General features: G+C 44.9%; 1 protein-coding gene across 1 annotated transcript in view; it reads right to left on the bottom strand.

Moving 5' to 3' along the window:
• The window catches only part of cadm2b (cell adhesion molecule 2b), a 468,536-nt gene that overhangs the window by 154,227 nt on the left and 288,616 nt on the right, over positions 1-25,693 (bottom strand). Inside the window, exon 2 of the mRNA XM_082966808.1 lies at positions 16,226-16,255. Within this exon, the coding sequence (XP_082822934.1) occupies positions 16,226-16,255 (30 nt within the window). The remainder of the gene's footprint in view (positions 1-16,225; positions 16,256-25,693) is intronic.

The following is a 25,693-nucleotide window of genomic DNA, read 5'->3' as shown; positions in this document are numbered from 1 at the left end:
GTTTCATTTAAGGACCAAAAAATATTTGACAGCTGTGCCATGTAGATTGCAAAATAGTTGGGAAGAGATTTTCAATGTACCAATTCAATGGCCCATGGTTTCTGAACGGACACACAATTCACTGACACACAAATGATTATACAAAATTCTTACAACCAATAGAATGATATTTATATGGGAGATATAACCACAGCAGCTCTGCAGATTTTGTTGTGAAGAGACAGAATCATTAGATCATTTGTTTTGGTACAGTCCATATGTAGCTTCTTTTTGGTCGCAATGGCTGAATAATTGGAACGGCTGAATAATTGGAATGGCTGAATAATTGCAACATTTACCTGGAGCTAACTCTTCAAAAAGCACTGTTGGGTGATTTTAAAAAGTCATAGTCAATCGATTTAATAATATAATATCTTTAATTTACAATATGTAGAATCTATGAGAATAGAAAGGTTCAGAACTTTTGTGAAACATCACTGCACAGTTGAAAAATATATGGCAAATAGAAATCACAACTGGATTGTGTTTAGAGATAGATGGGAGAGGGGTTGAGTCGAGCTGAAGGATGGGACTAAACACAAACAAAAGATAACTAGTGTAAAATTACTGTGTCTGTAAAATGTATATAGTATGTATAAGCTGGAAGTAGAAGCCTAAGAGTTGTTGTCTATTAGTTGACTCCAATTAGGAGAGGTGTGGTAGGTTTAGGAAAAAAATAGTAAAATGATGATATACTTAAAAATATACACTGCTCAAAAAAATAAAGGGAACACTTAAACAACACAATGTAACTCCAAGTCAATCACACTTCTGTGAAATCAAACTGTCCACTTAGGAAGCAACACTGATTGACAATACATTTCACATGCTGTTGTGCAAATGGAATAGACAACAGGTGGAAATTATAGGCAATTAGCAAGACACCCCCAATAAAGGAGTGGTTCTGCAGGTGGGGACCACAGACCACTTCTCAGTTCCTATGCTTCCTGGCTGATGTTTTGGTCACTTTTGAATGCTGGCGGTGCTTTCACTCTAGTGGTAGCATGAGACGGAGTCTACAACCCACACAAGTGGCTCAGGTAGTGCAGCTCATCCAGGATGGCACATCAATGCGAGCTGTGGCAAGAAGGTTTGCTGTGTCTGTCAGCGTAGTGTCCAGAGCATGGAGGCGCTACCAGGAGACAGGCCAGTACATCAGGAGACGTGGAGGAGGCTGTAGGAGGGCAACAACCCAGCAGCAGGACCGCTACCTCCGCCTTTGTGCAAGGAGGAGCAGAAGCACTGCCAGAGCCCTACAAAATTACCTCCAGCAGGCCACAAATGTGCATGTGTCTGCTCAAACGGTCAGAAACAGACTCCATGAGGGTGGTATGAGGGCCCGACGTCCACAGGTGGGGGTTGTGCTTACAGCCCAACACCATGCAGGACGTTTGGCATTTGCCAGAGAACACCAAGATTGGCAAATTCGCCACTGGTGCCCTGTGCTCTTCACAGATGAAAGCAGGTTCACACTGAACATGTGACAGACGTGACAGAGTCTGGAGACGCCGTGGAGAACGTTCTGCTGCCTGCAACATCCTCCAGCATGACCGGTTTGGCGGTGGGTCAGTCATGGTGTGGGGTGGCATTTCTTTGGGGGGCCGCACAGCCCTCCATGTGCTCGCCAGAGGTAGCCTGACTGCCATTAGGTACCGAGATGAGATCCTCAGACCCCTTGTGAGACCATATGCTGGTGCGGTTGGCCCTGGGTTCCTCCTAATGCAAGACAATGCTAGACCTCATGTGGCTGGAGTGTGTCAGCAGTTCCTGCAAGAGGAAGGCATTGATGCTATGGACCGCCCGTTCCCCTGACCTGAATCCAATTGAGCACATCTGGGACATCATGTCTCGCTCCATCCACCAACGCCACGTTGCACCACAGACTGTCTAGGAGTTGGCAGATGCTTTAGTCCAGGTCTGGGAGGAGATCCCTCAGGAGACCATCCGCCACCTCATCAGGAGCATGCCCAGGCGTTGTAGGGAGGTCATACAGGCACATGGAGGCCACACACACTACTGAGCCTCATTTTGACTTGTTTTAAGGACATTACATCAAAGTTGGATCAGCCTGTAGTGTGGTTTTCCACTTTAATTTTGAGTGTGACTCCAAATCCAGACCTCCATGGGTTGATAAATTGGATTTCCATTGATTATTTTTGTGTGATTTTGTTGTCAGCACATTCCACTATGTAAAGAAAAAAGTATTTAATAAGATTATTTCTTTCATAAAGATCTAGCATGTTGTTTAAGTGTTCCCTTTATTTTTTTGAGCAATATATATATATACAGTACCAGTCAAAAGGTTGGACTCTTTCAAGGATTTTTCTTTATTTTTACTGTTTCTACATTGTAGAATAATAGTGAAGACATCAACACTATGAAATAACACATATGGAATCATGCAGTTACTGTAAAGTTCTATATTTATTTTCTTAGTCAACCTTGTGTTCTGTTTCGTTGTGTTCTTGAACGGAGCCCTGTTTCTAAGTGTTCTGGAACGGAGCCCTGTTTCTAAGTGTTATGGAACGGAGCCCTGTTTCTAAGTGTTCTGGAACGTAGCCCTGTTTCGTTGTGTTCTGGAACGGAGCCCTGTTTCGTTGTGTTCTGGAACGGAGCCCTGTTTCTAAGTGTTATGGAACGGAGCCCTGTTTCTAAGTGTTCTGGAACGTAGCCCTGTTTCTAAGTGTTCTGGAACGTAGCCCTGTTTCGTTGTGTTCTGGAACGGAGCCCTGTTTCTAAGTGTTCTGGAACGGAGCCCTGTTTCTAAGTGTTATGGAACGGAGCCCTGTTTCTTTGTGTTATGGAACGGAGCCCTGTTTCTAAGTGTTCTGGAACGTAGCCCTGTCTTTCATTTTTGTTCATTGATTTCACCTGTGTTAGTTACTCACCTGGTCTCATCAGCTCCTTATTTAGTTCAGTTCATTCTGTTTGTGCCTTTGTGAGGTATTGTTCGTTTTGACTCTACTAAGCCTTTTCCTAGCTCGTTTGTGAGAACCAGTTATAGCCTTCAGTCCTAGTTTTGATTCACCTGCCTGTTTGCCTACCTGTGTATGACCATTTCCTGCCTGTGACCACGATTCCTGCCTTCTGCGAAATAAACACCTGCCGGGCTCTTCGCATGAATCTACACCTTTTTCTCCCTGAGTATTCATTACAGTTACTAAAAAAAGTGTTAAACAAATCAAAAGATATTTTAGATTCTTCAAAGTAGCCACCCTTTGCCATGATGACAGCTTTATCTCCTCTTGGCATTCTCTCAACCAGCTTCACCTGGAATACTTTTCCAACAGTCTTGAAGGAGTTCCCACATATGCTGAGCACTTGTTGGCTGCTTTTCATTCACTCTGCGGTCCAACTCATCCCAAACCATCTCAATTGGGTTGAGGTCGGGTTATTGTCGATGCGAGGTCATCTGATGCAGCACTCCATCACTCTCTTTCTGGGTAAAATAACCCTTACACAGCCTGGAGGTGTGTTGGGTCATTGTCCTGTTGAAAAACAAATTATAGTCCCACTAAACGCAAACCAGATGGGATGGCATATCGCTGCAGAATGCTGTGGTAGCCATGCTGGTTAAGTGTGCCTTGAATTCTAAATAAATCACAGACAGTGTTACCAGCAAATCACCCCCACACCATCCCACCCCCTCCTCCGTGCTTCCCGGTGGGAACCACACATGCTGAGATCATCCGTTCATCTACTCCGTGTCTCACAAAGACACAGCGATAGGAACAAGAAATCTCAAATTTGGACTCATCAGACCAAAGGACAGATTTCCACCTGTCTGATGTCCATTGCTGATGTTTCTTGGCCAAAGTAAGTCTCTTCTTCTTTTTGGGGTCCTTTAGTAGTGGTTTCTTTGCAGCAATTCGACCATGAAGGCCTGATTTACGCAGTCTCCTCTGAACAGTTGATGTTGAGATTTGTCTGTTACTTGAACTCTGTGAAGAATTTACTTTGGTTACAATCTGAGGCTGGTAGCTCTAATGAACTCATTCTCTGCAGCAGAGGTAACTCTGGGTCTTCCTTTCCTGTGGCGGTCCTCATAAGAGCCAGTTTCATCATAGTGCTTGATGGTTTTTGCGACTGCACTTGAAGTAACAGAGTACCAGTGTAAAAGAGTAACAGTATAACATTGTAACAGTGTAAGAGACAGTGGTGTAAAGTACTTAAGTAGTACTTTAAAGTATTTTTACTTAAGTAATTTTTTGGGTTATGTGTACTTTATTCATATATTTGACACCGTTTACTTCACTACATTCACTACATCCATACATTTTCCCTGACACCCAAAATACTCGTTACATTTTGAATGCTTTAGCAGGACAGGAAAATTGTTAAATTCACACACTTATCAAGAGAACATCCCTGGTCATCCCTACTGCCTCTGATCTGGAGGACTCACTAAACAGAGAACATCCCTGGTCATCCCTACGTCTCTGATCTGGAGGACTCACTAAACAGAGAACATCCCTGGTCATCTCTACTGCCTCTGATCTGGAGGACTCACTAAACAGAGAACATCCCTGGTCATCCCTACTGCCTCTGATCTGGAGGACTCACTAAACAGAGAACATCCCTGGTCATCCCTACTGCCTCTGATCTGGAGGACTCACTAAACAGAGAACATCCCTGGTCATCCCTACTGCCTCTGATCTGGAGGACTCACTAAACAGAGAACATCCCTGGTCATCCCTACTGCCTCTGATCTGGAGGACTCACTAAACAGAGAACATCCCTGGTCATCCCTACTGCCTGATCTGGCAGATTCACCAAACACATATGCTTCATTTGTAAACTGTCTGAGTGTTGGACTGTGCCGCTGGCTATCCGTAAATGTAGAAAACAAGAACATTTGGCAGTCTGGTTTGCTTAATATAAGGAATTTGAAATTATTTATACTTTTACTTTTGATACTTCAGTACGTTTTAGCAATGACATTTACTTTTGATACTTAAATATATATAACAACCAAATTCTTTTAGACTTTGACTCAAGTAGTATTTTACTGGGTGACTTTCATTTTTACTTGAGTCATTTCTATTAAGGTATCTTTATTTTATGAACATTGGGTACTTTTTTGACGGCTGGTAAAAGAGTAACATTGTAACATAGTAAATTGTAACAGAAATACTGTATTTTTTTATTTTACCTTTATTTTACTAGGCAAGTCAGTTAAGAACAAATTCTTATTTTCAATGACGGACTACCAGGGAACAGTGGGTTAACTGTCTTGTTCAGGGGGCAGAACGACAGATTTGTACCTTGTCAGCTCGGTGATTCAAACTTGCAACCTTTCGGTTGCTAGTCCAACGCTCTAACCACTAGGCTACGCTGAGGTACAGTGTAACAGAGTAACATTGTACCCATGTAACAGTGTAACAGGGATTCATTTTAACAGTGTAACAGAGTATACAAACACACAAACAAACACACACAAACACAAACACACACTATACTATTCCTCTGTCGAATAATAAAACATCTAGCTGGACATGCTTGACTCAGTGATCTACACAGCACATTTCTTCAATTACCGTAAGTATAGATTTCCTTTAGAGTGGTGCCCATCAGCTGGGAATGAATGGTAATGGCAGACAGACATATTCTGTCTGAGTATTATTTAAAGAGCTGTCTGTCTACACACAGAGAGAGAGAGGTAGACAGATGGAGTGAGCGATGTAGACAGATGAGAGAGAGAGAGAGGTAGACAGATGGAGAGAGTGGTAGACAGATGGAGAGAGAGGTAAACAGAGATGTAGACAGATGAGAGAGGTAGACAGATGGAGAGAGAGGTAGACAGATGGAGAGAGAGGTAGACAGATGGAGAGAGAGAGGTAGACAGATAGAGAGAGGTAGACAGATAGAGAGAGGTAGACAGATAGAGAGAGGTAGAAGATAGAGAGAGGTAGACAGATAGAGAGAGGTAGACAGATTGATAGGAAGAGAGAGAGGTAGACAGATGGAGAGAGAGAGAGAGAGAGGTAGACAGATGGATAGGAAGAGAGAGAGGTAGACAGAAAGATAGAGGTAGACAGATAGCGAGAGAGAGAGGTGGACAGACGGAGAGAGGTAAACAGATGGATAGAGAGAGAAAGTAGTAGACGGATAGGGGGATAGAGGTTTGACAGAAGGATAGAGAGATGTAGACAGATGGAGAGAGAGATGTAGACAGATGGAGAGAGAGATGTAGACAGATGGAGAGAGAGATGTAGACAGAGATGTAGACTGATGGAGTGAGAGATGTAGACAGATGGAGAGAGAGATGTAGACAGATGGAGAGAGAGATGTAGACAGATGGAGAGAGAGATGTAGACAGAGATGTAGACTGATGGAGTGAGAGATGTAGACAGATGGAGAGAGAGATGTAGACAGATGGAGAGAGAGATGTAGACAGATGGAGAGAGATGTAGACAGATAGAGGTAGACAGATGAATAGGGAGAGAGAGAGGTAGACAGATGGAGAGAGAGGTAGACAGATAAACAGATGGAGTGAGCGATATAGATAGATGGGAGAGAGAGGTAGACAGATGGGGAGAGAGAGGTAGACAGATGGGGAGAGAGAGGTAAACAGATGGGGAGAGAGGGGTAGACAGATGGGGAGAGAGAGGTAGAGAGAGAGAGGTAGAGTGAGAGAGAGAGGTAGACGGAGATAGAGGTAGACGGAGATATAGAGAGAGGTAGAGAGAGAGGTAGAGAGAGAGGGAGCGAGAGAGAGAGGTAGAGAGAGAGAGAGGTAGAGAGAGAGAGGTAGAGAGAGAGAGGGAGCGAGAGAAAGAGGTAGAGAGAGAGAGAGAGAGAGAGAGAGAGAGAGAGGTAGACGGACGGAGAGATGGATAGGAAGAGAGAGAGGTAGACGGAGAGAGAGAGAGAGAGAGAGAGGTAGACGGACGGAGAGATGGATAGGAAGACAGAGAGGTAGACGGACGGAGAGATGGATAGGAAGAGAGAGAGGTAGACGGACGGAGAGAGACAGAGAGGTAGACGGACGGAGAGAGACAGAGAGGTAGACGGACGGAGAGAGAGAGAGAGGTAGAGAGAGAGAGAGGTAGAGAGAGAGAGAGAGAGAGAGAGAGAGAGAGAGAGAGGTAGACGGACGGAGAGATGGATAGGAAGACAGAGAGGTAGACGGACGGAGAGATGGATAGGAAGAGAGAGAGGTAGACGGACGGAGAGATGGATAGGAAGAGAGAGAGGTAGACGGACGGAGAGATGGATAGGAAGACAGAGAGGTAGACGGACGGAGAGATGGATAGGAAGAGAGAGAGGTAGACGGACGGAGAGATGGATAGGAAGAGAGAGAGGTAGACGGACGGAGAGATGGATAGGAAGACAGAGAGGTAGACGGACGGAGAGATGGATAGGAAGAGAGAGAGGTAGACGGACGGAGAGATGGATAGGAAGAGAGAGAGGTAGACGGACGGAGAGATGGATAGGAAGAGAGAGAGGTAGACGGACGGAGAGATGGATAGGAAGAGAGAGAGAGAGAGAATATCATAATCATCATCTCGGTACACAGAACCAAATAAGCTAGTCCCTGTGAAGGTGGTCACGAGAATCGTGTCTGTCTACCAAAAAGCACCCTATCCCCTATGTAGTGCACTACTTTTAACCAGAACCCTATGTAGTGCACTACTTTTAACCAGAACCCTATGTAGTGCACTACTTTTGACCAGAATCCTTTGAGCTCAATGGGCCCTGTTCAAAAGTTGTGCACTATACAGTGACTTTACAAAACATTAAGAACACCAGCTCTTTACATGACAGACTGACCAAGTGATTCCAGTTGAAATGATCCCTTATTGATGTGACTTGTTAAATCCACTTCAATTAGTGTAGATGAAGGGGAGGAGACAGGATAAAGAAGGATTTTTAAACCTTGAGACCATTGAGACATGGATTGTGTATGTGTGTCATTCAGAGTGTGAATGGGCAATCGGGTATGGTAGTAGCAGCCAGGCTTGTGTCAAGAACTCAATATTAGGGAGGTGTTCTTAATGTTTTGTCCTCCCTGTGTATAGGGAATAGGATGCCATTCGTGATGCACTGCTTGTCTACCAGCCAACTCCTACAGTCCTCACACTTCTCTTGAATTAACATTTTGGAAGGATCTCCCGTCCTAATTACTCATTGGCTAATTAAAAATAGTTGTGTTTCCCACATACCCCAGCAGCTCACGGATGTATATTAACGTGTGTGTGTTTGTATTAACGCCTGGCTTTGGTTGAAGTCTCATCAGAGGACAGTTTGGCTAGCTGATCATTTATACCTCCAACATCTAGGCTGGGATTAAAATGATTGGTGGGAATTCTCAGTGAACTTGACATTGATAACAGGATGAATTTCACTCCTCTGATTCACACATGAAGGATACTTCACAAATGGTACCCTATTCCCTACATAGTGCACTACTTTTGATCGAGGCCCATAGGGCTCAATAGGTAATAGGGTGCCATAAAACATAGTGAATGTCACAAAAAGAGAATGTATCAGTTGTTCCAGGTTGGGTTATAGCACCATGTACCAGACACCAGTCAGCCCCCACCATGTACCAGACACCAGTCAGCCCCCACCATGTACCAGACACCAGCCAGCCCCCCACCATGTACCAGACACCAGCCAGCCCCCCACCATGTACCAGACACCAGTCAGCCCCCACCATGTACCAGACACCAGTCAGCCCCCACCATGTACCAGACACCAGTCAGCCCCCACCATGTACCAGACACCAGTCAGCCCCCACCATGTACCAGACACCAGCCAGCCCCCCACTATGTACCAGACACCAGCCAGCCCCCACCATGTACCAGACACCAGCCAGCCCCCACCATGTACCAGACACCAGCCAGCCCCCACCATGTACCAGACACCAGCCAGCCCCCACCATGTACCAGACACCAGCCAGCCCCCCACCATGTACCAGACACCAGCCAGACACCAGTCAGCCCCCACCATGTACCAGACACCAGCCAGACACCAGCCAGCCCCCCACCATGTACCAGACACCAGTCAGCCCCCACCATGTACCAGACACCAGTCAGCCCCCACCATGTACCAGACACCAGCCAGCCCCCCACCATGTACCAGACACCAGTCAGCCCCCACCATGTACCAGACACCAGCCAGCCCCCACCATGTACCAGACACTAGCCAGCCCCCACCATGTACCAGACACCAGCCAGCCCCCACCATGTACCAGACACCAGCCAGCCCCCACCATGTACCAGACACTAGCCAGCCCCCACCATGTACCAGACACCAGTCAGCCCCCACCATGTACCAGACACCAGCCAGCCCCCCACCATGTACCAGACACCAGTCAGCCCCCACCATGTACCAGACACCAGTCAGCCCCCACCATGTACCAGACACCAGCCAGCCCCCACCATGTACCAGACACCAGTCAGCCCCCACCATGTACCAGACACCAGCCAGGCCCCCACCATGTACCAGACACCAGCCAGCCCCCCACCATGTACCAGACACCAGTCAGCCCCCCACCATGTACCAGACACCAGTCAGCCCCCACCATGTACCAGACACCAGTCAGCCCCCCACCATGTACCAGACACCAGTCAGCCCCCACCATGTACCAGACACCAGCCAGACACCAGCCAGCCCCCCACCATGTACCAGACACCAGCCAGGCCCCCACCATGTACCAGACACCAGCCAGCCCCCCACCATGTTCCAGACACCAGTCAGCCCCCCACCATGTACCAGACACCAGCCAGCCCCCACCATGTACCAGACACCAGTCAGCCTCCACCTTGTACCAGACACCAGCCAGCCCCCACCATGTACCAGACACCAGCCAGCCCCCACCATGTACCAGACACTAGCCAGCCCCCACCATGTACTAGACACCAGTCAGCCCCCACCATGTACCAGACACCAGCCAGCCTCCACCATGGGCCCTGGTCAAATGTAGTGTATTAAATGGAACAGGTTGCACATTTGGGACTAGCCGTATGTTAATTCACCACTGGCCCCGGCCTGGTCTCTGTAGGTAGATGGTCTAATATGGTTTATTAGGAACTGGTAGGGCTGAAATGAAACATGGTTTATTAGGAACTGGTAGGGCTGAAATGAAATATGGTTTACTGGGAACTGGTAGGGCTGAAATGAAACATGGTTTATTAGGAACTGGTAGGGCTGAAATGAAACATGGTTTCCTGTTTCCGGTCACAACTTGCAGACTTGTTTACGCTGCTGTGAGTTTTGTTGCCGATCTTACTTTGCTACCTGACGTTTTTTTACTTTTTCATTACCGTGTATTTTTACTTTTTCCCTCACTCAACTTTTTTCATTCAACTTTTTACTTTTTCCCTCACTCAACTTTTTTCATTCAACTTTTAACTTTTTCCCTCACTCAACTTTTTTCATTCAACTTTTTCACCCCGGAGGTTTTATCTGGACATGGTTCGTCAGGACTTCAAACAGCCGAAGCTAAGTAACATTAACATGATGCCTTCTAATTGCAGTCGTTGTACTTATAATATACAGGAGAACGATCGCCTTACGGCAAGGACAGCTGTGCTGCAAGCCCAGCTTCAGACGCAATCGTTAGGCAAGGGTAATTTCAGTGTAGGAAAGGATGAAACAGCGTCTGTGCCACCAGTAAGTACAGATAGTAACGCAGCCGGACAACTTTCTCATGGCTTCTGGAGGGAAACGCTGTAGGAATGCTCAACCAGTGTCGCTTATTCAGCCGACAGAAACTTTCAACCGGTTCTCCCCATTAAGCGAGTCGGAGTCGGAGGCCGAGACTTCTCTGGTCTCTACTCCTCCCGTTGTGGGGTCTGAGACGCCGACGGCTCCCACCATTAGCTCTGACAAATTGAAAACCCTAGTCAATGGCGACTCCATTACCCGCAGTATTAGACTTAAAACTAATCATCCAGCGATCATACACTGTTTACCAGGGGGCAGGGCTACCGACGTTAAGGCTAATCTAAAGACGGTGCTGGCTAAAGCTAAAACTGGCGAGTGTAGAGAGTATAGAGATATTGTTATCCACGTCGGCACCAACGATGTTAGGATGAAACAGTCAGAGGTCACCAAGCGCGACATAGCTTCAGCGTGTAAATCAGCTAGAAAGATGTGTCGGCATCGATTAATTGTCTCTGGCCCCCTCCCAGTTAGGGGGAGTGATGAGCTCTACAGCAGAGTCTCACAACTCAATCGCTGGTTGAAAACTGTTTTCTGCCCCTCCCAAAAGATAGAATTTGTAGATAATTGGCCCTCTTTCTGGGACTCACCCACAAACAGGACCAAGCCTGGCCTGTTGAGGAGTGACGGACTCCATCCTAGCTGGAGGGGTGCTCTCATCTTATCTACGAACATAGACAGGGCTCTAACTCCTCTAGCTCCACAATGAAATAGGGTGCAGGCCAGGCAGCAGGCTGTTAGCCAGCCTGCCAGCTTAGTGGAGTCTGCCACTAGCACAGTCAGCGTAGTCAGCTTAGCTTTCCCCATTGAGACCGTGTCTGTGCCTCGATCTAGGTTGGGCAAAATTAAAAATGGCGGTGTTCGCTTTAGCAATCTCACTAGTATAAAGACCTCCTCCATTCCTGCCATTATTGAAAGAGATTGTGATACCTCACATCTCAAAATTGGGTTACTTAATGTTAGATCCCTCACTTCCAAGGCAGTTATAGTCAATGAACTAATCACTGATCATAATCTTGATGTGATTGGCCTGACTGAAACATGGCTTAAACCTGATGAATTTACTGTGTTAAATGAGGCCTCACCCCCTGGTTACACTAGTGACCATACCCCCCGTGCATCCGGCAAAGGCGGAGGTGTTGCTAACATTTACGATAGCAAATTTCAATTTACAAAAAAAAAAAACAATGACGTTTTCGTCTTTTGAGCTTCTAGTCATGAAATCTATGCAGCTACTCACTCACTTTTTATAGCTACTGTTTACAGGCCTCCTGGGCCATATGCAGTGTTCCTCACTGAGTTCCCTGAATTCCTATTGGATCTTGTAGTCATAGCAGATAATATTCAAATTTTTGGTGACTTTAACATTCACATGGAAAAGTCCACAGACCCACTCCAAAAGGCTTTCGGAGCCATCATCGACTCAGTGGGTTTTGTCCAACATGTCTCTGGACCTACTCACTGCCACAGTCATACTCTGGACCTAGTTTTGTCCCATGGAATAAATGTTGTGGATCTTAATGTTTTTCCTCATAATCCTGGACTATCAGACCACCATTTTATTACGTTTGCAATTGCAACAAATAATCTGCTCAGACCCCAACCAAGGAGCATTAAAAGTCGTGCTATAAATTCTCAGACAACCCAAAGATTCCTTGATGCCCTTCCAGACTGCCTCTGCCTACCCAAGGATGTCAGAGGACAAAAATCAGTTAACCACCTAACCGAGGAACTCAATTTAACCTTGCGCAATACCCTAGATGCAGTTGCACCCCTAAAAACTAAAAACATCTGTCATAAGAAACTAGCTCCCTGGTATACAGAAAATACACGAGCTCTGAAGCAAGCTTCCAGAAAATTGGAACGGAAATGGCGCCACACCAAACTGGAAGTCTTCCGACTAGCTTGGAAAGACAGTACCGTGCAGTATCGAAGAAACCTCACTGCTGCTCGATCATCCTATTTTTCCAACTTAATTGAGGAAAATAGAACAATCCGAAATTTCTTTTTGATACTGTCGCAAAGCTAACTAAAAAGCAGCCTTCGCAAATGGAGGACGGCTTTCACTTCAGCAGTAATACATTTATGAACTTCTTTGAGGAAAAGATCATGATCATTAGAAAGCAAATTACAGACTCCTCTTTAAATCTGGGTATTCCTCCAAAGCTCCATTGTCCTGAGTCTACACAACTCTGCCAGGACCTAGGATCAAGGGAGATACTAAAGTGTTTTAGTACTATATCTCTTGACACAATGATGAAAATAATCATGGCCTCCAAACCCTCAAGCTGCATACTGGATCCTATTCCAACTAAACTACTGAAAGAGCTGCTTCCTGTGCTTGGCCCTCCTATGTTGAACATAATAAAAGGCTCTCTATCCACCGGATGTGTACCAAGCTCACTAAAAGTGGCAGTAATAAAGCCTCTCTTGAAAAAGCCGAATCTTGATCCAGAAATTATAAAAAACTATCGGCCTATATCGAATCTTCCATTCCTCTCAAAAATTTTAGAAAAAGCTGTTGCACAGCAACTCACTGCCTTCCTGAAGACAAACAATGTATACGAAACGCTTCAGTCTGGTTTTAGACCCCATCATAGCACTGAGACTGCACTTGTGAAGGTGGTAAATGACCTTTTAATGACATCAGACCGAGGTTCTGCATCTGTCCTCGTGCTCCTAGATCTTAGTGCCGCTTTTGATACCATCGATCACCACATTCTTTTGGAGAGATTGGAAACCCAAATTGGTCTACATGGACAAGTTCTGGCCTGGTTTAGATCTTATCTGTCGGAAAGATATCAGTTTGTCTCTGTGAATGGTTTGTCCTCTGACAAATCAATTGTAAATTTCGGTGTTCCTCAAGGTTCCGTTTTAGGACCACTATTGTTTTCACTATATATTTTACCTCTTGGGGATGTCATTCGAAAACATAATGTTAAATTTCACTGCTATGCGGACAACACACAGCTGTACATTTCAATGAAACATGGTGAAGCCCCAAAATTGCCCTCACTAGAAGCCTGTGTTTCAGACATAAAGAAGTGGATGGCTGCAAACTTTCTACTTTTAAACTCGGACAAAACAGAGATGCTTGTTCTAGGTCCCAAGAAACAAAGAGATCTTCTGTTGAATCTGACAATTAATCTGGATGGTTGTACAGTCGTCTCAAATAAAACTGTGAAGGACCTCGGCGTTACTCTGGACCCTGATCTCTCTTTTGAAGAACATATCAAGACTGTTTCAAGGACAGCTTTTTTCCATCTACGTAACATTGCAAAAATCAGAAACTTTCTGTCCAAAAATGACGCAGAAAAATTAATCCATGCTTTTGTTACTTCTAGGCTGGACTACTGCAATGCTCTACTTTCCGGCTACCCGGATAAAGCACTAAATAAACTTCAGTTAGTGCTAAATACGGCTGCTAGAATTCCTGACTAGAACCAAAAAATTTGATCATATTACTCCAGTGCTAGCCTCCCTACACTGGCTTCCTGTTGAGGCAAGGGCTGATTTCAAGGTTGTACTGCTAACCTACAAAGCATTACATGGGCTTGCTCCTACCTATCTTTCCGATTTGGTCCTGCCGTACATACCTACACGTACGCTACGGTCACAAGACGCAGGCCTCCTAATTGTCCCTAGAATTTCTAAGCAAACGGCTGGAGGTAGGGCTTTCTCCTATAGAGCTCCATATTTATGGAATGGTCTGCCTACCCATGTGAGAGACGCAGACTCAGTCTCAACCTTTAAGTCTTTACTGAAGACTTATCTCTTCACTAGGTCCTATGATTAAGTATAGTCTGGCCCAGGAGTGTGAAGGTGAACGGAAAGGCTGGAGCAACGAACCGCCCTTGCTGTCTCTGCCTTGCCGGTTCCCCTCTTTCCACTGGGATTCTCTGCCTCTAACCCTTTTACAGGGGCTGAGTCACTGGCTTACTGGTGTTCTTCCATGCCGTCCATGGGAGGGGTGCGTCACTTGAGTGGGTTGAGTCACTGACGTGGTCTTCCTGTCTGGGTTGGCGCCCCCCCCCCTTGGGTTGTGCCATGGCGGAGATCGTTGTGGGCTATACTCGGCCTTGTCTTAGGACGGTAAGTTGGTGGTTGGAGACATCCCTCTAGTGGTGTGGGGGCTGTGCTTTGGCAAAGTGGGTGGGGTTATATCCTGCCTGTTTGGCCCTGTCCGGGGGTATCATCGGATGGGGCCACAGTGTCTTCTGATCCCTCCTGTCTCAGCCTCCAGTATTTATGCTGCAGTAGTTTATGTGTCGGGGGGCAAGGGTCAGTCTGTTACATCTGGAGTATTTCTCTTGTCTTATCCGGTGTCCTGTGTGAATTTAAATATGCTCTCTTTAATTCTCTCTTTCTCTCTTTCTGTCTTTCTCTCGGAGGACCTGAGCCCTAGGACCATGCCTCAGGACTACCTGGTATGATGACTCCTTGCTGTCCCCAGTCCACCTGGCCGTGCTGCTGCTCCAGTTTCAACTGTTCTGCCTGCGGCTATGGAACCCTGACCTGTTCACCGGACGTGCTTGTTGCACCCTCGACAACTACTATGATTATTATTATTTGACCATGCTGGTCATTTATGAACATTTTAAACATTTTAACATCTTGACCATGTTCTGTTATAATATCCACCCTGCACAGCCAGAAGAGGACTGGCCACCCCTCATAGCCTGGTTCCTCTCTAGGTTTCTTCCTAGGTTTTTGGCATTTCTAGGGAGTTTTTCCTAGGGAGTTTTTCCTAGCCACCGTGCTTCTTTCACGTGCTTTGCTTGCTGTTTGGGGTTTTAGGCTGGGTTTCTGTACAGCACTTTGAGATATCAGCTGATGTACGAAGGGCTATATAAAAATAAATTTGATTGATTTGAAACATCGTTTATTAGGAACTGGTAGAGCTGAAATGAAACATGGTTTACTGGGAACTGGTAGAGCTGAAATGAAACATGGTTTATTGGGAACTAGTAGGGCTGAAATGAAACATGGTTTATTAGGAACTGGTAGAGCTGAAATGAAACATGGTTTATTGGGAACTGGTAGGGCTGAAATGAAACATGGTTTATTAGGAACTGGTAGGGCTGAAATGAAACATGGTTTATTGGGAACTGGTAGGGCTGAAATGAAACATGGTTTACTGGGAACTGGTAGGGCTGAAATGAAACATGGTTTACTGGGAACTGGTAGGGCTGAAATGAAACATGGTTTACTGGGAACTGGTAGGGCTGAAATGAAACATGGTTTATTGGGAACTGGTAGGGCTGAAATGAAACATGGTTTACTGGGAACTGGTAGGGCTGAAATGAAACATGGTTTATTGGGAACTGGTAGGGCTGAAATTAAACATGGTTTATTGGGAACTGGTAGGGCTGAAATGAAACATGGTTTATTGGGAACTGGTAGGGCTGAAATGAAACATGGTTTATTGGGAACTGGTAGGGCTGAAATGAAACATGGTTTATTGTGAACTGGTGTCCAATATACATCATGCAGAAAAACACAAGAGATAACTCACCTTTGACTTTGGTTTTAGTGGTTGCACCCACTGGAAGCATGAGGGAGGAAACAACACATTAACCACCACTGGTATGAAGCAAACATGAAGAACACGATCTGATTCGCTACAGCAGCCTTTAAACCAATCAGATAGAACTGTCTCAAGTTGTCTATTCGCTGGACACTAGGCAACAGGGTTGTTTTGAGAGCTTCCTATCTGGCTTGAAGGACCATGACAAGGAAAACAGACCAACTGTTACCACTCGTTTTCAGTCAGCTATGCCCATCCTTGTGATTATCAGACATTTATATTGTTAGTTGTTGTGATTATGGAGTTAAAAACATCTCTCTCTCTGGTATTTAAACTGCACAAATCATTCATCTGAAAATAGAAATATATCTATCTTCTGATCAACCTAAAAAAACTCATTATACCAACATGCAGAGAAAGTTACACCACAGTGTGTGTTTGCCACACTACGTTCTAATAGAAAATGTATTGTTTTTGACACTCGTTAATCCTTTTGGTTATACCACCCCCTCCAACCCCCCCCCCCCCCCCCTTCCAGACTCCCCCCTACCCCCCTGTCCGACTTCCCCCCCTGTCCGACTCCCTCCTAACCCCCCTTCCAGACTCCCCCCTACTCCCCTTCCAGACTCCCCCCCTACCCCCCTGTCCGACTCCCCCCCTACCCCCTGTCCGACTCCCCCCTACCCCCCTGTCCGACTCCCCCCTACCCCCCCTTCCAGACTCCCCCCTACCCCCCTTCCAGACTCCCCCCTCTGTCCGACTCCCCCCTACCCCCCTTCCAGACTCCCCCCTACCCCCCTTCCAGACTCCCCCTTACTCCCCTTCCAGACTCCCCCCTACCCCCCTGTCCGACTCCCCCCTACCCCCCTTCCAGACTCCCCCCCTACCCCCCTTCCAGACTCCCCTCAGCCCTACCCGTCCGTCCGACTCCCCCCTACCCCCCTTCCAGACTCCCCCCCTACCCCCCTGTCCGACTCCCCCCTACCCCCCTTCCAGACTCCCCCCCTACCCCCCTGTCCGACTCCCCCCTACCCCCCTTCCAGACTCCCCCCTACCCCCCTGTGCGACCCCCCCCTACCCCCCTGTGCGACTCCCCCCTACCCCCCTTCCAGACTCCCCCCCACCCCCCTTCCAGACTCCCCTCAGCCCTACCCGTCCGTCCGACTCCCCCCTACCCCCCTGTCCGACTCCCCCCTACCCCCCTTCCAGACTCCCCCCTACCCCCCTTCCAGACTCCCCCCTACCCCCCTTCCAGACTCCCCCCTACCCCCCTTCCAGACTCCCCCCTACCCCCCTGTCAGACTCCCCCCTACCCCCCTTCCAGACTCCCCTCCCCCCGTTCTTTCCGTACATGGAAGAAACAGTCATTAATCCCTGCTCTCTGATATTTAATAATGTTGACAAAGTCAGACTGTGATCAGATTCTCCTGTTTACAGGCGCATGGAAAGAATATCAAGAGATCTATCTAGAAAATGTCAGGCTTTGGATGAATACCAAATAATGGTACCCTATTGTCTATTTAGTCCACTGCTTTTCAGCGTAGCCAATAGGGTGAAGGGAAAAGGTGGCCATTTGTGACACAACTTTAAGATTTGACATTTCTAAAAGGACTTGGTGTCAGAGTCAACGGAGCGGACTTAATTAATAGCCAAGTCATATCGTCATAGAGACAATCCGTTGATGGCAACAAAATCAAATCACATGTTTATTGGTCACATATTTAGCAGATGTTATTTTGGGCGTAGCAAAATGCTTGTGTTTCTAGCTCCAACGGTGCAGTAGTATCTAACGATAAACAACAATACACACACATCTAAAAGTAAAATAATGCAATTAAGAAATATAGAAATATATTAGAACGAGCAATGACGGAGTCCGGAGTGCATATATATATAGTATAAATATACAGTGTGTGTGTGTGTGTGTGTGTCTATATATATATATATATATATATATATATATATATAATATATATATATATATATATATATATATATATATACACACACACTGTCTGTGATGGGATGTATAGACATTATGGACAGTTTGTGGATAGAATATATAGTATATCTGAAGAACACAGTTAATCCTCACTGCAGTACCATTTACGACACAGAACATATTAACAGGTGAGCTTCGTATGACTTCTGTAAGATTGAGTTGTTCTAGGCAGAGGTTCTAGGTGATAAGGTTAAAGGTTCTACCCAGAGGTTCTAGGTGAAAAGGCTCTACCCAGAGGTTCTAGGTGATAGGGTTCTAGGTTAAACCCAGAGGTTATAGGCGATACGGGTCAATGTTCTATCCAGAGGTTCTAGGCGATAAGGTTCCAGGTTCCACGTGATACGGTTCTAGGTTCTATCCAGAGGTTCTAGGCGACAGGGTTCTAGGTTACACCCAGATGTTCCAGGTGATACGGTTCTAAGTTCCATCCAGAGGTTCTAGGTGATACGGTTCTAGGTTCTATCCATAGGTTCTTTGTGATTAGGTTCTATCCAGAGGTTCTAGGTGATAAGGTTCTAGGTTCTATCCAGAAATTCTAGGTGTTGAGTGATGGAGGATGGTGTATTTGGTATTCTGGGGCTGTTGACCAGGCAATTAGCTTCGACCCCTTCATGTGAGCTTCTCAGCCAGCGTCCAGCACTCAGTGGCAGGGCAGACCAGGGTGTGTGTGTGTGTGTGTGTGTGTGTGTGTGTGTGTGTGTGTGTGTGTGTGTGTGTGTGTGTGTGTGTGTGTGTGTGTGTGTGTGTGTGTGTGTGTGTGTGTGTGTGTGTGTGTGTGTGTGTGTGTGTGTGTGTGTGTGTATGGGTGCGTGCATGCATGTCTGTTCAGAGCCCGGTTTGGAGCCAATTCCTCTCAATGCCAGGCATAGTTTCTGAAGTAGGGCTGAGAGGAGGGGAGAGGAGAGGAGGGGAGAGAAGAGGAGAGAAGAGAAGAGAAGAGAGAGGAGAGGAGAGGAGAGGAGAGGAGAGGAGAGGAGAGGAGAGGAGAGGAGAGGAGAGGAGAGAAGAGAAGAGGAGAGGAGAGGAGAGGAGGGAGGGGAGGGGAGGGGAGGGGAGGGGAGAGGTCCCCATGGTGATTAGTTTAACCAACCAGAGAGAGTTTGGCTTTGTCCTAAATGGTACTCTATTCTCTATGTGGTGGAATACTGGCCTTTGGCTGCTTTGTTCTCCAGCTCAGCTCAGTGTGGCCTGCCTGGCCTTAGTCCCTCTGCTGGGCACAGTGGGAGGTCACAGCACTTCCTCTTTCTGTGTCACACCAATATGTCCCCCCCCCCGGGAACACTGGCTGCAACTAACCCCTGTGTCTGAGAACACTTAATCATATCCGGCTCCGACAAACTCACAGAAGCACAAACACGCACGCACACACACACACACACACACACACACACACACACACACACACACACACACACACACACACACACACACACACACACACACACACACACACACACACACACACACACACAGACACACACACACACACACACACACACACACACACACACACACACACACACACAGAAACACACACACACACACACACACACACACACACATATGTAAAGGACACGCATGTAAAGACCTGTCAAATTCTGAATTCAAGTAACAACACAATGGTAGTGGAAAGAGTGGTTGGCATGAAATGGTGCTGCCTGAATAATATAACATCTTTTGATTATTGATGAGACTGGAGCTAAGACCAGGGGTCAGCGCCCAGAGCATTTCACAGTCAGTGACACTGCTGAATATATTACCTCAATAAAACAGACCATTCCCATAGAAATATTTAGTGACTCCCACAAGACATTGCTCTCTCTCTCTCTCTCTCTCTGACTCAGTCTGTGTTTTCCTTCCCCTACTCTGACTGTCTCAGAGGTCTACAGTCAATTCCTTCCATTCTCGTGGCTTGGTTTTTACTCTGTCATGCACTGTCAACTGTGGGACCTTTATATAGACAGGTGTGTGCTTTTCCAAATCATGTCCAATCAATTGAATTTAACACAGGTGGACTTCGATCAAGTTGTAGAAAGATCTCAAGGATGATCAATGGAAACAGGATGCACCTGAGCTCAATTTAGAGTCTCATAGCAAAGGGTCTGAATACTAATGTAAATAAAGTATTTCAGGTTTTTCTTTTTAAGAACATTTATAAAAAATCTCTAAAAAAACAGTTTTTGCAGTTCATTATGGGTTAAAAAAAACAGTTCATTATGGGTTACTGTGCGTGGATTGGTGAGGAAATGTTTTTATTTAATCCATTTCAGAATAAGGCTGTAATATAACAACATTTGGAAAAAGTAAATCGATCTGAATACTTTCCGAAAGCACTGTGTATATATATATATATATATATATATATATATATATATATATATTTATTTCTTGAGCTTTCTTATATCTTATATTCTTAGATGCAGTCAAGGGAGATCAGCTTCAACCTATAGATGAGGTAAAGAGATCAATTGAAACCTGACCAAAACAATGGAATTGCCATGGAAATGCATTGGGGGAAAGATTCCGAATCTCCTCATGTCTCCCAGCTAAATTAGCCTACATTTAGGATATTGTGTATACGTGTATTTCACACTATGTTGAGTTAAAAATTAGAGTATAATGTTTGTATGGATGTCAACCCCAACACATGTTCATGTCATTGTCCCGAATCAACTGCATTACAGTTCACATTAGAACAATTCTAAACACCAAAACATTTGCCTCATAACATTTTATATATTTTCAATATTCATGAATTAATTTAAGAAAATGTTTATTGAAATCAAAATTATACTCATATTACAGAGCAAGCAGTAAAGGTTCATATGACACCAACTTTTGCTTTGTAGCACCTACAGATGAAACATTGTGGAGTATTGAAGGAGACACCTACAGATGAAACATTATGGAGTATTAAAGGAGGCACCTACAGATGAAACATTATATTAAAGGAGGCACCTACAGATGAAACATTATGGAGTATTAAAGGAGGCACCTACAGATGAAACATTATATTAAAGGAGACACCTACAGATGAAACATTATATTAAAGGAGACACCTACAGATGAAACATTATGGAGTATTAAAGGAGGCACCTACAGATGAAACATTATATTAAAGGAGGCATCTACAGATGAAACATTATATTAAAGGAGGCACCTACAGATGAAACATTATATTAAAGGAGACACCTACAGATGAAACATTATGGAGTATTAAAGGAGACACCTACAGATGAAACATTATATTAAAGGAGACACCTACAGATGAAACATTATGGAGTATTAAAGGAGGCACCTACAGATGAAACATTATGGAGTATTAAAGGAGGCACCTACAGATGAAACATTATATTAAAGGAGCCACCTACAGATGAAACATTATATTAAAGGAGCCACCTACAGATGAAACATTATATTAAAGGAGCCACCTACAGATGAAACATTATATTAAAGGAGACACCTACAGATGAAACATTATGGAGTATTAAAGGAGACACCTACAGATGAAACATTATATTAAAGGAGGCATCTACAGATGAAACATTATATTAAAGGAGACACCTACAGATGAAACATTATATTAAAGGAGACACCTACAGATGAAACATTATGGAGTATTAAAGGAGGCATCTACAGATGAAACATTATATTAAAGGAGACATCTACAGATGAAACATTATGGAGTATTAAAGGAGGCATCTACAGATGAAACATTATATTAAAGGAGACACCTATAGATGAAACATTATGGAGTATTAAAGGAGGCACCTACAGATGAAACATTATATTAAAGGAGACACCTACAGATGAAACATTATATTAAAGGAGACACCTACAGATGAAACATTATATTAAAGGAGGCACCTACAGATGAAACATTATATTAAAGGAGACACCTACAGATGAAACATTATATTAAAGGAGGCATCTACAGATGAAACATTATATTAAAGGAGGCACCTACAGATGAAATATTATGGAGTATTAAAGGAGACACCTACAGATGAAACATTATATTAAAGGAGGCACCTACAGATGAAACATTATATTAAAGGAGACATCTACAGATTAAACATTATATTAAAGGAGGCACCTACAGATGAAACATTATATTAAAGGAGGCACCTACAGATGAAACATTATATTAAAGGAGACATCTACAGATGAAACATTATATTAAAGGAGGCATCTACAGATGAAACATTATATTAAAGGAGGCACCTACAGATGAAATATTATGGAGTATTAAAGGAGACACCTACAGATGAAACATTATATTAAAGGAGGCACCTACAGATGAAACATTATATTAAAGGAGACATCTACAGATTAAACATTATATTAAAGGAGGCACCTACAGATGAAACATTATATTAAAGGAGGCACCTACAGATGAAACATTATATTAAAGGAGACATCTACAGATGAAACATTATATTAAAGGAGGCACCTACAGATGAAACATTATGGAGTATTAAAGGAGGCACCTACAGATGAAACATTATATTAAAGGAGACACCTACAGATGAAACATTATGGAGTATTAAAGGAGGCATCTACAGATGAAACATTATATTAAAGGAGGCACCTACAGATGAAACATTATATTAAAGGAGGCACCTACAGATGAAACATTATATTAAAGGAGACATCTACAGATGAAACATTATATTAAAGGAGGCACCTACAGATGAAACATTATGGAGTATTAAAGGAAGTCTGGGTAGGCCAAAATGTGATAAATATGCCATCTTTGATAAGTTATTTCTCAGTTATGCTTTTAGATACAAATGTCAAATATATGTCAACAATCCTTCCTCTAAAGAATCATTCTATTGATTATATTTTGTGAAAATCCCCCAAATCCTGGTATTCCTTTGCCCTGGTTTCGTGAGGAATCACTCTAGAGTTATTTTACCAAGACACCACACACAAACCGCAACACAGCTTAGATTGCAGTAGTTCCTGGTATCCAATCCATACAGCCTGAACTCTGAGTTTGATTTGTGATGTCTCTTACCACACGTTTCCTTTCTACCTCCATCAGCCATTTATCCATAGAAGCCCAGACAGACATTACCGTTCGACCCCAAATCAAATCTCCCCGGCTGTCTGCTGCTGCTAAAAGCAGAACCAATTGAGATCCTATTTACTTTATAGTGCACTACTTTTACAATGCCTGCATAAGGCTGTGGTCTAAAGTAGTGCCCTTTGTAAAACAAACAGGGTGACATTTGGGACGAATGCATGGTTGAACATCTGAACGGAACGTTCAACACAAAGTGGATTTTCCAATAGAAGATCTAACAAGATGTTTCCAATATAAAGAGATTCAGACCACTAATTGAATTCACAGAGACACAGAGCTCAGCTAACCTGACCTCTGTCTGGAGCTCCAAGAGGCTGTTTCCTCCAGTCAGAAGGCTGCTTTGACAGGACGGTTAGTTATTGTATAACTTTATAATATAAAAGCCAGGGGCAATATCCTGTCCTCCTCTGGCTCACACAACAACACATAACAATATAATAGTAACACAACAACACAGATTAATAGATGAATAACACAACAACACATACCAATATAATAGTAACACAACAACACATACCAATATAATAATAATACAACAACACAGGGCGGCAGGTAGCCTAGTGGTTAGAGGCAGGTAGCCTAGTGGTTAGAGGCAGGTAGCCTAGTGGTTAGAGGCAGGTAGCCTAGTGGTTAGAGGAAGGTAGCCTAGCGGTTAGAGGCAGGTAGCCTAGTGGTTAGAGGAAGGTAGCCTAGTGGTTAGAGGCAGGTAGCCTAGTGGTTAGAGGCAGGTAGCCTAGTGGTTAGAGGAAGGTAGCCTAGTGGTTAGAGGCAGGTAGCCTAGTGGTTAGAGGAAGGTAGCCTAGTGGTTAGAGGAAGGTAGCCTAGTGGTTAGAGGAAGGTAGCCTAGTGGTTAGAGGAAGGTAGCCTAGTGGTTAGAGGCAGGTAGCCTAGTGGTTAGAGGCAGGTAGCCTAGCGGTTAGAGGCAGGTAGCCTAGTGGTTAGAGGCAGGTAGCCTAGTGGTTAGAGGCAGGTAGCCTAGTGGTTAGAGGAAGGTAGCCTAGCGGTTAGAGGCAGGTAGCCTAGTGGTTAGAGGAAGGTAGCCTAGTGGTTAGAGGCAGGGTAGCCTAGTGGTTAGAGACAGGGTAGCCTAGTGGTTAGAGGCTGGTAGCCTAGTGGTTAGAGGCAGGTGGCCTAGTGGTTAGAGGCAGGGTAGTCTAGTGGTTAGAGGCAGGTAGCCTAGTGGTTAGAGGCAGGTAGCCTAGTGGTTAGAGGCAGGTAGCCTAGTGGTTAGAGGCAGGTAGCCTAGCGGTTAGAGGCAGGTAGCCTAGCGGTTAGAGGCAGGTAGCCTAGTGGGTTAGAGGCAGGTAGCCTAGTGGTTAGAGGCAGGTAGCCTAGTGGTTAGAGGCAGGTAGTCTAGTGGTTAGAGGCAGGTAGTCTAGTGGTTAGAGGCAGGTAGCCTAGCGGTTAGAGGAAGGTAGACTAGTGGTTAGAGCGTTGGACTAGCAACTGAAAGGTTGCAAGATCGAATCCCTGAGCTGACAAGGTACAAATCTGTTGTTCTACCCCTGAACAAGACAGTTAACCCAGTGTTCCCTGGACAAGAGTTTCTGCTAAATGACTAAAATATCAAGTGTAGCAACACAGATTGCAGATAAAGACAATACATACAGTCTACATCCCAAATGGCACCCTATGTAAGTGCACTACTTTTGACCAGGACCCATACTTGCCCACAACATAGGCAAATATATATGAAAACAAGTTCAAAAGATTTTCAAGTATCCTCTATCGTTCCAAGCTCAACACCCCTGACGCACACTCAACACCTATGTCTGTCTGAACCAACAGTATCTTCCCATGGTGATAAGGTTAGGTGCTTCACAGGATTCTTTGGCTTTGTTGAAGCGCTTGGGAATATTTTGACATTTCAGAGTGATTTCCTGGTGTCCCTCCTTATATCTCACTGTACTGTGAATCAAATGGCCTTGTGTTACAGGAAACTGCTTGACATTAGCCGGGCCTGCTGGACTGCACACAGACAGACAGACAGACAGACAGACAGACAGACAGACAGACAGACAGACAGACAGACAGACAGACAGACAGACAGACAGACAGACAGACAGACAGACAGACAGACAGACAGACAGACAGACAGACAGACAGACAGACAGACAGACAGACAGACAGTACTACCCTGCATTTGAAGGCCAGATATGTCTACATCCCAAATGGTACCCTATTCCCTACATATTGCACTACTTTTGACTAGAGTCCTATAGGATCCCATTTTGGTAGGGTGCCATTTGGGAAGCAAACAGAGTTCCTCCCTGCTTAAAGCAGTCCAGGATTCAACCCGGAGTTCCTCCCTGTTTAAAGCAGTCCAGGATTCAACCTTCCTAAAGTCCTTATCTCTCTCCTC

The sequence above is a fragment of the Salmo salar genome, chromosome 20 (genome assembly GCF_965601325.2).
Source record: "Salmo salar chromosome 20, fSalSal1, whole genome shotgun sequence".
Taxonomy (NCBI): Eukaryota; Metazoa; Chordata; class Actinopteri; order Salmoniformes; family Salmonidae; genus Salmo; species Salmo salar.
Note: the sequence above shows the minus strand (reverse complement) of the source record. Positions and strands in the feature narration are given on the sequence as shown.